Below are 13,232 nucleotides of genomic sequence, written 5' to 3'. Positions count from 1 at the left end.
GGCTAAATTATGTCTGCTGGATGTCATTAGAACTAAGCCCCACCAGCTACCAAAGAACCCCAGCAGATACAAATTGTGATTAGTTGTCAACAACAATAAAGAATTTAGGCCTCACAGACGAGTTAGCATTTAACCCAATTAGTTAAACTTTCCAGCCTTTTGTTGCTATGTCCCAATTTTTGTCCTTCTGTCACCAAATTCAAAATATGCACATACGTTTTCACAGAAATACTCTTGTGATGTCAGCTATGCATGATGGCTGTCACTCCCTGTCCATTACAGTTTTAGCAAAACGAGTTAGCTCTCAGGATAACACCTCTCATTTGTGGAGCTAGTCCACTGACTGAGGTGAGACCCAATTTCTTGTACTTTGGCAACAAAATCAAGTAAAATAGCAATCAGGAACCATGGCAATCAAACAAGATGCCTTGCAGGTCTAATAATATGTTATGCACCTTTTAGAAGATATACCGAGTGTCTGTATTAAGTCATGATGCCTGGAAGAATGGGGCCCCTGAGACTTGGTCTTATGTTTTGGTTAGAATTAGTACCCCTGAGCAATTAATTGGGTTTTTAATCAGTCCTATTCATCTGCCAGTTACATCAGTATCTTTCTACAACCACACCTCCAGGTCCCTGTTATAAATAGCGACAGCTCAACCTGTTTGAACAGTTGTATGGCACGGCATCCTTCTGTGGAGATTTTATGAAGCTTTATTCATACATAGAAACAAACATAAACAAATACACACAATTAAAAACAAAACATCTGAATGCAGCTTGATTTTAATTTGCTGCAGTGCTCTCACCTTGAAGCAGTTCTGTCTTCAGAACCTTTATCAAAGCAAAGCACACAGGGCAGCAAGCCTCATAATCTCCTTTCCTCTTCTCTCAGGCCACTTTAGAGCGGACTCATCAGGCGCTGGAGGAGGAAAAAAGGAGAACCGTGGATCTCCTGTACTCCATATTTCCGGGTGATGTGGCACAGAAACTGTGGCAGGGTCAGCCGGTGCCTGCTCGCAAATTCGATGATGTCACCATGCTGTTCTCGGACATCGTGGGCTTTACTGCTGTGTGTGCCCAGTGCACACCTATGCAGGTCATCTCAATGCTGAACGAACTGTACACACGCTTTGACTACCAGTGTGGCATTCTGGATGTTTATAAGGTCAGTGGGAAGACACGTGTGCAACTTTTGTTGACAATAGATGCTGGGGCAGGGATTTTATGTTGTACAGGAAGACAGAGGGGCCAGTTTTCCCTGAAAGTCTTTCTATAAAATGTGACTCAGCTAAAACCTTTCTGGGGTGTGTCACTGTCTATGTGTGCTGGATTTATATGTGTGCATGTGTATGCGCGAGCTGTGGTGTGAGCGCACTTGTTGTGGAAAATGTAACTGATTAATGGCCAGTCTGGGAGAGCTTAACAAAGATGTGTCAATATTGTCCATCTGACAGTGTAGCTTTGAGGTTAGTTACAGTCATCCCTGTGGTCTGCCATCTTCTCCTCTTTTGTACCACTTATTTATTCAGTCCTTTTTTAAACAAATATGCTCTTTATACTCTTTTTTTTCCTCTTTTTACATATTTCCCCACTGAATATTATCACTTCTCTACATTTACATAACCCTTTCCACACTGCACTTTCCCCATATAATCCATCAAAAATGTCAGATATCAGATACATGGACGTAAAGACGAGATGAGGGGAAAGAGTGGCTGTTTTTAAGGGTTTTATGTGAGGCTTTATGTGTGAAGCAGCAGAGGATTTCATTTGTGTGGCAAACAGAAAGCAGGAACAGGAGGACATTGAATCACCCATATGTCGCCATTGTCATGGTTACTGTTGAAATTATTTAGCCAATGACGGGTCTTAATGAGAGCAGTTTATCTTTCTACTTTTTTTTCTTTCTCTTCTTGGGCCCCCTTTTTTTTACATGCATTATGTGAGGTGACTCCCAACTCACTCCTTCATCTTCACACATGCTAACACAGCTATAAAAGTGGCTTTATTGTTATTATTTGCTTTATTTGCATGTGATAATCTAAAAGACAAAAATATTGTAAACTCAGGTGCTTAGTTGTGTGTGGTAAATTCTCCCACCTGCAGGATTTCCAGTTTGGCAAACTTTATTATAAATGAAGACTGCATGCAGATATAAGAGGGTATATAGCTGGGAGATGATTGGATGATTTATTTTTTCTCTAAAATCTTTGGTAGGAGTCCATTTTCTGTCAAGTGTTTTAGTGTCTTTTGTAGTTCTTACTCTTGCTAAAAAAACAAGTTACACGCTAAGTTGGACGCTTTGAGCTTACGCTGATTTTATGAAATATTAAGCATTTATATTCAATCATGGTTCTGAATCATTTTAAGCACGACATGCAATGAATGTAATTATTACTTGCTATAAGATATTTAAAGATTAAACAGACTGTAAGAATTTGTGTAACATTGAAGCTTTTGTAATTATAAGCCATAGACAAATATGGCATCTTGGTGAGCTTTGAGGTGTGTGTGTGTGTGTGTGTGTGTGTGTCAGCAAATTATTCTAAAGAATTTGTGAAAAAACTTGTGCAGTATATACTTAGGATTTTCAGTTTTTCAGAAAGGGTCAAAAGAAGTCCAGGTTGCTGTGAGTGGCATTATGTAGGCCAAGGATGAGAACAGAAAGATACTACAGCCCCTACATGGAACAGGGAGCCGATGATTGCTTTCAACGTTCTGCTTTTCAGAACTCACTGTCAAGTTTTGGCAAATGTTCACGTAAAACAATGAATTCATTTCAGCTCCTGCTTGTTTTCTCCCGTTGCTTTCACAGATTGAGACAATAGGTGATGCCTACTGTGTGGCTGGAGGACTTCATAAGAAAGTTGACAGCCATGCAAAACCCATCGCACACATGGCGCTAAAGATGATGGAACTTTCAGAGGAAGTGCTAACACCAGATGGGAAACCGATTAAGGTGAGTTTTCGTTCTTGTTCACTGTTACATAATCAGATACATTGGGATGTTCCTTTGTTTTGTTCATTTTGTATTTTAAAACGGATGTGTTGTTATTGAGGATTGTCATGTGAAGTTCTTTTCACATTTACATTTTACTGAAGAGGCTGTGCAAGTGATTTCGGCTTGGTGGTAGCATTGCAGGTGCAGAAACAGAAAAGCCTACAGAAGCTTCCAGCTGTGTACTGTGATGCACTAAATTAGAAAATAATATAATTAGCATTACTAAGCTTGTAAGTGAAGCAAGTGGTTAGCCTCAGCTTGCTAGTTGAAAGACTCGTGCCCAGCCAAGACAATACATCGACCACTGAGCAACATTGCTGATTACTAGTTAACACACACAGATCTAAAAAGTTGTAACCGTTTTATTCACAACCAGCTCAACTTGGCCAGTAAGAGTTCATCATTCCACATCACTCAACATGAACGCCTCATTCTCAGAATAAAGCTGTTCTGATTGTAGCTGCCAGAATAAGAGGCAGAGCTTCTAATGTTTTGGTTCTATTTCTTCATATTGAATTCAGTACATGTATCTAACGTCAAAGCAGTGCTTAAAATATTGCCTCTCTGCGCATTTTAATATCATAATTCTTTTTCACTTCTGTCTTACTCCTTGTGTTTTCACAAGTCTGTCCACATAAATAAAGCTGAGATAAACTGAGATCAGCATTTGGCTTCTGTAGTGACAAAACCTCCACCTACAGCTCAGTAATCTTGATTTTGTTCCCGTGAAAGTTCCATTAGTTCCATTAGTTTTTTTTTGTTTTGTTTTTTTAAGCGAGTGCTTGGACACAAAACAGAAAATAAACATCTATTTCAGTAATTATTCATTTAATTTCTGAATGCAAAAAGATAAAAAGTCCAGCAGTTCAAATGGGCCGGGTACTGTAGCTGACAAGTAAAAGGCACAAGGCTGTGTTAAAGTGCGTAGCTGTTTTAGCTGCTGGTTCAGTGGAGCGTGATTTATGAAATGAGGCAAGAGAATTGGTGCGCCTTGAAAGAATGAATCTGATTTAGTTTCTTTCAACTAGCATGAATCAACTTTAAGACTACACAAAGTGTAGTGAACTAGCATCAGAGTGCTCTCTCTGTGTGTGTGTATGTGTGTTCCTGTGTAAGTGTATATATACATGTTAACTGATTCTTTTTCTTTTCATCATTCTTTTTTCTCTTTACATTTACAAAAAACATTTACCAGGTTTCTTCAGACATTTTTTAAAGAGCTACTTTTGCTGAATTTGTTTGGTTTTTTAATTGGTTATATTTTACTCATCTAAAAAACTATTTTTTTTATATTATTAGTAAAAACTTAAAACAAGAAGCCACAACATAGAGGTTTTCCCCATTTATCAGTTTCGGTAAAATTACAGTTATATCAGAAACACCTACAGAACTGCATTCAACACTGATATCAGAACTTCAGTGGATGCCCCTTTATTTACTGATGCCATATGAACGGTGTGTGGCTTTAGAGAGGGAGGGGAACTATGGCTGGAAGGAAAGAAATGATCACAGCCATGGGAATTTGATTTAAACATCTCATTTTATGATTAAATTGAATCAAATGGTGAACACAGGTTATGATTTATTTATACCTATATTTAGTCCACTCTATGTGAAGGTCACCTCACACTCATAGGGAGCCTGAATAGCTTTGGTTGCTTACCTGCTTTGATGTAAAAAGCTGTCTCGATCTGCAGTAAAATATTTCCACTGGCTTACCTATCATTAAAACAGAGTCTGCAAATGAAGTAAAACAATGGAGGATTACATGTATGACAATCACACTCTAGTCTGGATAAGACAGTGAATAGTATTTTACTGTCATTATAAGAAGTTAACTGGAGAGCAAGATATGCTAAAAGTAGTGTAATGATTCAGGAAACAAGTGACTCATAAAAAACAAAAGAAAAAAATAGTATAAAAACATAACTGTATTGTAGTTTGTTCTTAAGCACATTTGGTTTTTACTCTTTGAAACTGACTATGCATAGTTAAGGACAAAATGTGTGTGTGTGTGTGTGTGTGTGTGTGAAGCTAAGACAGAGCTGCTAAATAACAGAAAGGACAGCTCTGTGCACTGCTGTGCTCATAACATTGTCCATTTGTCTCAAAATAGAAAGAACTTGCCAAGCATTTTTGGCCCGCTCTCTCACTTTCCTATTCTCTTTGCTCTCTGTTTTTTTCTCCTCCTCTCTTTATCTGTCTCCTCCCCCTTGTCTCTGTCCCCTATTCTTTCTTCTGGAGTATTTCTGTAACTCCTTTTTCTTATTTTCTTCTGCAGTTTCTTCCTTGCTGTCCCTCCAGTCTTTTTTTTTAAATTTTTTTATATTACATATATTATTATTATATTGTTGTCTCCTTTTTATTTTTGTTCATTTTTATGTGCAGCAAAGAGAAACTCAACACTTAAACATGATGAAACCTGTTCAGTGAGTGCACTCTGACCCGGCCAGTGTTACTCTGTTACGCAAACGAGCATGAGAGCTGTATAAGAGTACTGAGAGAAAAGAGGGATTCTGGGATGCAGATGCAGCAAATAAAGAGGAGAGAAATGTCACGAGGAAAACACCTTAACTGTTTTCTTCTATATTACTGCTTCAGTGTGTGATAGTTATGTACAGTGTGTGTGTAAACTTAATTCTTCCAGTGAGCATATTTTAAACAAACTTCAGCAGTATCTGCAGCATTTGCATTCAGAAATAGTCTGGACCTGATCATGCTGACTAAAAGCAGCTTTTTGCTGACGTCTTCTTACTGCAGCTGCAAGCAACTGCATTATGTCTGCAGCACACAGTTTACACAAATTTTCATATCCTCTCCCCAGTTACGGGTCAGGGATCACAATTATCTTTGTATACTGATATAAAGGCTTCAACTTAAAAGAACAGAATGTATCAGAGACGAGGGAGATGGAGCATTGGGCTCCACTGTGCGGACAGTTCAGGTGCAGGCTCCACTCTCAGGCCACTTCTACCAAAGGGCAGGAAGAAACAACCTTCTCCTCACCCACCCAATGCCACCTGGGTGGTGATAAGATAAAAAGGGTTTGTGAACTGCCAATAAAAAACCAGAGTTGTCCTCACAGTTGAGCTCTGCAGCCAAACTGGGTTGCGCAAAGTGGAAATTAGGTGTTGGGTGCTGACAACACAAGCCCATCCTAGTAAAAAATGAGAAAAAAAAGAGGAAAAGGGACCCATCACAATGTGTGTAGCATCTCTACAGCAACTGCTTTTACACTGCTGCAGGGAACCTGGCAGTGCACCATCAGCTGTGGCAAAGTGCAAAGGCATGTCAGCTGTGGGGAATCATTTTCAGTCGGCCTTTTGATTAGATACACTCTGGATATTCTGGCAAATACAGCGTTTAGCTCCAGTTGTTACTAGGGGTGGGAAAATCGAATCAAAAAAATCGAAAATCGGGATTTTTTGCTTCACAATTTTAAAAAATTGATTTTTTTTTTTTTTTTTTTGTTAAAAAAGTCTATTTTTTCACATAAATAAGAATAATCCACAATTATCATTATCAATTTTATTGATCTTTTTACTTGTCTTCTTTGGCTTTCTAGCAGTAGAATGATGATCTGGCTACTGTGTTGTTGTTTCCTAAGTGAAATCAAGAAAAATGACACGCAAAAAAAGTTTTGTACATTTTATTTTGTTTTTTTTCCCTACAAAAAGCAGCGATATCAAAGAATCATGAGAATTGCAATTTAAATCGAATTGGGACCCAAAAAAATTGGAATCGAATTGAATCGAGACAAAAGCATATCGTCACAGCCCTAGTAGTTACTGCAAATAGAAATGCTGAAGTTAGGTAGAAGTTATGTTGTCCTATCTGATTTAAGCGACTATTAAACAGTTTCTTTTGATAAAGAAAAATAATAATTTGTGTTGAAACTGTTAGTGATGTTCTGATTTAATGGATGATCTGAAAGGGTGTGCTTCTACTGTGTTGTACGAGGAGGTTTTTCTAATATTTAGAAGAATTCATCATATTGATTAGGGTAGAATAAAAGCCACCTCTTTGTATCATAAAACTGTTAAACAATAGCATAACTTCGAAAACCAAAATAATCATAATGATGCATCAACCTTTTTGCAAAGCATTTTCACCAAACTTTCTGTAAAACGTTTATTTATTGCATTATGTTTGCATCATTGGTTTCTCATAAACATATATCAACATTTCGTTGGAGGAGAATGAGATTCAGTCTTTAACAACTCTGTCCTCTCTCTGTCACAGACTATTTTAATCTCTTTATCTTTCTGTCAGCATGGCCACAGGCTGGACTGTGATTGGTTGTTTGTGCCACTGCGCCATTTGCTCTTTGGCTCAATGAAGGCCATGTACTGCGAATGCTGACTCACAGCAAAACAGAGGCAAAGGGTGTATGACTGTTACTGTGCCTGTATTTTGAGACTCAGAATTAAAGAGGAGAGTGGGCGCAGATGCAGATTTTGTATTTTGTGTGTCTGTGAGCAGTTGTCTGTTGTGGAGACAGACTAGTATATGACCATCTGTATGCAGTTTAGCTACAAAAATAGGTCACACCGGTGCACCTGCCAGCCCTGTCTCCATCGCTGTCTGTTTCATTTTCTTTATCTCTTCTCCTGTGCTGTCAAGGTCCTACCATCTAATTATAGGTTCACTTGGCCTCTCTCTCCTTTGTCTTTCTGTATGTCTGTGCTCTTTCTATCTCACTACAACCCTCAACCATTGTTGCCATGGCTACCTGCAGTGTGCTGGAATGCACTTTGGAACAAAAGGGTGATAAAATGCTTGAATATATCATGAAAAAGCTACGGGACTACTCAGATTTACATGCTTGTGTTTGGATAATAACTTGTGACCAGTGGATCTTAATCAATAACTGGTGAGGTAATGCGAGTTTTTCAGTCATTTGTAGGTTTGAGAATCCTTTTACCAGATCGTGAAGTGAGCATAATACACCTAACCCTAAAAAACAAAAATAAATTATCCATTAATTCGATTAATTGCACATTCATTCTCAGGTAATTGAAACTCTGCTGCCACAGGATGTAACACTTGCACTATTATGGAAGTATAATTGATACAACTACAACTATTTTTACAAATATACCAACTCCACATGTGGCACATCTGATTCAAAAGCAAGACCCCTTTTGTTCTACGGTATAGACAATGCATCGTGCAGTTCAGTTCAGCAGCCAGTTGTCAGTCATGCTTTTCGTGAGGCTCAATACTGATTGTGATTATCACAAATAATAATCCTGATGTTAGAGTTTTGGCCGATTTCCAGAATGCTAATGTTTTACAATTCCCAATTTAACCTGCAGCACATTAATAAAGAAAAAAAAACTGGGACAGGGGCTTGTTTACCACTGTGTTACATCACCTTTCCTTTTACCAACACTTATGCATTTGGGAAATGAGGACAGACACTGTTAAAACACTCTAAAATCTCTAACAGTCTGCCTCTTATCTTCCTCTGCAACCTTCCCCAACCACCTTCTATCTCCATCCTTCCTCTGTTTTAGCTAAGGATAGGCATCCACACTGGTTCAGTGCTGGCAGGTGTGGTTGGGGTCAAAATGCCTCGTTATTGCCTCTTTGGGAACAATGTGACTCTAGCCAGCAAGTTTGAATCGGGGAGTCATCCGAGGTGTATAAACGTTAGCCCCACAACTTACCAGTAAGTACCTGCTCTATACTTAAACCCATGTAACACACAAGCCCTGATTTCTTGTGGTTTAACTTGCCTTTTCATTTGGGTTTAGATCATTTTTAAATATATTTTCTGTCTGTGCTCATCCTTTAACATAAGGCTCTTCCATCTCATTTCACTTACTCCGTGTGTATATGTAACTTGTGGAATTTTGCTGATCTATAGAAAACTGGGTCATTTCTAGGATTAAGCTATGAGCATACTGCGAGTTTATAGGCTGATGTTATAATAAAGAGATTATATTCATTTATGTTATGCCTCTGTTTAATTCACCTCTCTTTCATCTTCCTTTCTGAATAGCACTCTCTCGTAAAAAAAAAAAAGAAAACATGTCTTTGTGCTTTTATCTCATCAACAGATTGTTGAAAGATGATCGGTCCTTTTCATTTGTCCCTCGTTCACGGCTGGAGCTCCCAGAGAATTTTCCCAAAGAGATCCCAGGGACATGCTACTTCCTGGAGGCTGGGACTTCTCACAGCCATGCCTCACTTACCAGCTCTCGTTCGGCTCCTCCAGCCTCTATGAGGAAAGTCTCCTACAGCATTGGGACTATGTTTCTAAGAGAAACAAGTTTGTAGGTCAATATACAGGTTTTCATAATGTAAGTGACCCCTGGAACCCCTGGAACACACAGGAACCCCTGGAACACACAGGAAACCACAAAACAGATCTTTGGATATGCAAATGCATCCTGTAAAAGCTTCAATTCAGACCTTTTGGGTGAATAATGCTTTCATCGTAGGTGAAAAAGAACAACATGCCCTTATCTACCATGAGCAAAGGAGATGTGCTTCAAAAGACTTGAGGAACAGCAACTGTGCTAGTCCCTCATCCTTCCCCAAGGAGCTGGACTGATTGAATTAATTTGCAGAGAAACCTTAATATAAAACTTAATGATCTAGCTGGGTGTCTGAGCTGCAGACCTGGTATCTGTGTCTCTCCAGTGGTCCCACACAATACCCCAAGCTGGGTTCAGACTAAAAAAAAAAAAAAAAAATGCAGGGAGACATACCTGGAGAGACAACTGTCATGACCAGTGTTCCTCTCATTAGCCATAGAATTGTGCAAACAGAACAAATCCACTTAAAGTGGGTGCTGGGAAATGAATTTTTGTGAGTTTTTAGAAGGTGACCACTAATTTTTGCTGTGCATTATGTCCACTTGTGCAAGAAAGACCACTAATGAAGAACAATACAGCTACCCTGCCTCCTTGTGCAACCATCCTTATGTCATGCTGCGCTTAACCAAATGTCTGCTATATGTTACATAAAACCCATCAAGCTAGGACCCGTTGGCTGAGGATGAGAGACAAATGAGAGGAACAAACAAGCAGTTTTACTTTGAGAAAGCTCAACAAAAGACTAAAGCCAGCAGTCATACTAATAGAATTTTACAGGCTTGCCTGCTTTTAACTCACAGCAAACTATAGCCAACAGTTATCTAGTTACGTTATTGCAGGTACTTTGTGTAGGACTGAAAATTACTGTCAACTCAGTGCCTTTTCACTGCTCAAATATAGATTAGATAAATTCAATTTTAATACATAGAGAAATGAAAAATATACACAAGGAGTGCTTCATTTCCCCTTTGTTTCCATTTTTAAAAAAATGTTTTTTTAATGACTTTAACTTCATGGGAGAGAATGGCATGAAAGAAGGAATTATATGTGCCAGTGGTTATAAGCCACATTTACACCAATGATGTTGCAAGGCATGGCCAGGACTTTAGAATTTTAGGCCAAAAAGTATCAACTATTTATGTGGCTTATTCTAACACCATCAAACGCTTGCTACATAAATGAAGCACTCCTCAAAGACTGAAAATATTACCTTTTAACCTTTTAATTATGCCCAGATCGAGTAATGCACAGACTTACTAACATAGTCACTGTTTGTACATCTGTCATGTTACAAATGAACAAACCTGATTGTTTTGTAACTTAACTGCAAAGTTTCTTGTCACTTGTATAAAAATACACACTTAGTCCCATTCAAATGTAAGTGTTAACATTCAAATTCAGGTCTGTTTGTTTGCAAGGAGACTGAGTGACCAACTCTAATAATCTCAGGCTGTGTCAAAAACATCAGTGTTGCTCAATAATACAGTTGTGGTAACATAAAGATTTGTCTACTCAAATCTGCATAAAATATCATAAACCGAGAGGGGAATGTTTGGATAATAGCCCAGAAATATTTTAGACTGTTGGCATATTTAGCTTCCATCATGTGTAAAACCTTTTATATTGCTGCCATTGTTCTTCATCAGTGAAGTACAGATCAGACTTGGATAATGGACAAGGAGAAAAAATAATTGAAGAGGGCATGAATTTCTATGAAATATTACATGTCAGTAGAGATGGTTTTATTATGATGAGAAGTCAACACATTTTTAATGTCACATCCTAATTATAACCCATTACTGATGCAAAATCATTTTCAGAAATAATCAGGGTTATTCACATAAGTGGTACTACCTGTGTGTGCTCATATGTTCATGTTAAAAATGATATTTTTCTTTCTTTCAAACAACTGAGAAAGCAACTTATCAGCTAAACTTATCTGCTTATAAAAGGCCAAATATATTTTTGACCATCACATGCTTAAATCTCTGTTTATAACACCAAGGTTAATCATAAATAGACAGAAATTTTACTGTTGCAGTTTTACATCTTGCCAAATGAAAACCTTGTAGCAGAACATAAAATATTGAATAAAATGTGCCAATTTAATTCAGACACTACTAGTGCAGGCTTGCTGTGCTTTCTGATTGAAAGTTTCCTGCTGTTCATTGTGAGACTTAATATCTGAAAGGCAGACTGTCAAAAAAATCATCGCATGAACTATTTTCTCGGGATACTTCAACTATTTTTGCCAGATTTTCACCAAAAGTTTGCCAAAAGTTTTATTCACTGTTGGGTGAGTGACACTGACACCAGCATAGCAATGTAATCTGTGCTGGAAGAAGGGAAAGGAGGAAAAGAATAACAAAGTAAAAGAGAATTCTTTTTTGATGTGCAAGTTTGAAGCATTAATATGTTGTATTAGGATCATTGTGTGAGTAAATAAAATATAACTAAGCCAGGAAAGTGTGGTAAACTGCTTTTTTCAATTAAGGGTTGTGGGAAGCTGGAGGCTATCCCAGCAATCATCGGGCGAGAGGCGGGGTACATCCTGGACAGGTTGCCAGTTCATTGCAGGGCCAACACAGAATGACAAACAGCCCTTCACGCTCACACACACAGTTTCCCTGCTGCAACACACTTTACTCAAATCAATGGCTAAATAGCAGACTAAAGCAGAGTTTAATGTCAAGCTCTGTACCAGTCTGATGTGTGTTAAGTGTGTTGCAGCAGAAAAATTCCGAACACTTGCAGGACTGCAGCCCTCAGAGTTGCCCACCCCTAATTTAGAGTAACCAATTCAACCCAACATGCATGTCTTTGGTCAGTCGAAGGAAGCTGAAATAGATGGTAAATTCACAGGACTATATATATATATATATATATATATATATATATATATATATATATATATATATACATATATATTCAATACAGATGAAGCATAATGTGGTAAATGTGGTAAAGCTATGAAAAATGTGAATAAATAGTGGATTTTAAATACTCCTGACATAATCCTAACATCCCTGTTATATCATAACATCTGAAATTTGGCTGTGACGGACTGGCGACCTGTCCAGAATGTGCCCTGCCGGGATGAGCTCCAGATTCCCTGCACCCCTTCATTGGACTGAGCGGTACAGAAAATGAATAAATGATTTAATCTGAAGTTGAAAAAGTGAAGATGCATGGAAATGTCTCAGTCATTCAACCCTGACTCCGTGAGATGATGTTGATGCATGCATCCAGTCTGTTCTTTGCAACTGCTCAGTGTTATTCTTTTTCTCATCATTGTTACTTTCCACAATGACCCTAATACAGTGTCTGACAGAGGTGAGTTGCCAAGTGATCAATCCATTTTTCTATTACCACATTAGCATAATTAACCATCTAATGGCAGTAGCATGAGGAAGCTTGAAAAGCTAGCACATTTACAGCTTCTTCTAAAAAAAAAGGGTCTAGTAAATTTTGGCAATGAAAACCATTTTGCTATTGAATAAAATCTTAGTATATTTTTTAAAAGATATTTTTCCATATGTCTCATTAGTGTTGTCCAAAGTTGTTGTAAACAGCAACAAAAAAGTGTGATTACTTATTTCAAAAATTGTTTTGTGTTGTCTAATACTGAAGTTTTGTAATGAATTCATTTTAGAACAAACCACCTAGTCTGTTAATCACATCACAGTATAAGTTTTAGCCAAATAAAACTTAGCAATAGTAAACATAGAAGTTATACACATTAACGCAAAACTAGGTGAAACGTCTCAGTGGACCAGTCCCGTAATATTAAGCATAGAGTTTTTATATACTGAATGAATTTATCTAAAGACGCAGTTCAAATCCTAAGTCATTAGGTTGTTTTGTGTAAGGGGGGCTTGCAACACTTACAGAGCATACAGTTA

At 37.9% G+C, this 13,232-nt stretch overlaps 1 protein-coding gene across 1 annotated transcript in view; it reads left to right on the top strand.

The window, feature by feature from the left end:
• gucy1a2 (guanylate cyclase 1, soluble, alpha 2) overlaps positions 1-9,289 on the top strand; it is a gene marked incomplete at both ends in the record, with an annotated part of 37,480 nt that extends 28,191 nt beyond the window's left edge. Inside the window, 4 exons of the mRNA XM_079245882.1 lie at positions 896-1,168; positions 2,819-2,962; positions 8,524-8,678; positions 9,070-9,289. Coding sequence (XP_079102008.1) covers positions 896-1,168; positions 2,819-2,962; positions 8,524-8,678; positions 9,070-9,289 — 792 coding nt within the window. The remainder of the gene's footprint in view (positions 1-895; positions 1,169-2,818; positions 2,963-8,523; positions 8,679-9,069) is intronic.
• Between the last annotated feature and the right edge of the window lie 3,943 nt (positions 9,290-13,232).

The sequence above is a fragment of the Telmatherina bonti genome (genome assembly GCF_933228915.1).
Source record: "Telmatherina bonti genome assembly, chromosome: 9".
NCBI lineage: Eukaryota > Metazoa > Chordata > Actinopteri > Atheriniformes > Telmatherinidae > Telmatherina > Telmatherina bonti.
This window is presented reverse-complemented; position numbering and strand designations above follow the sequence as displayed.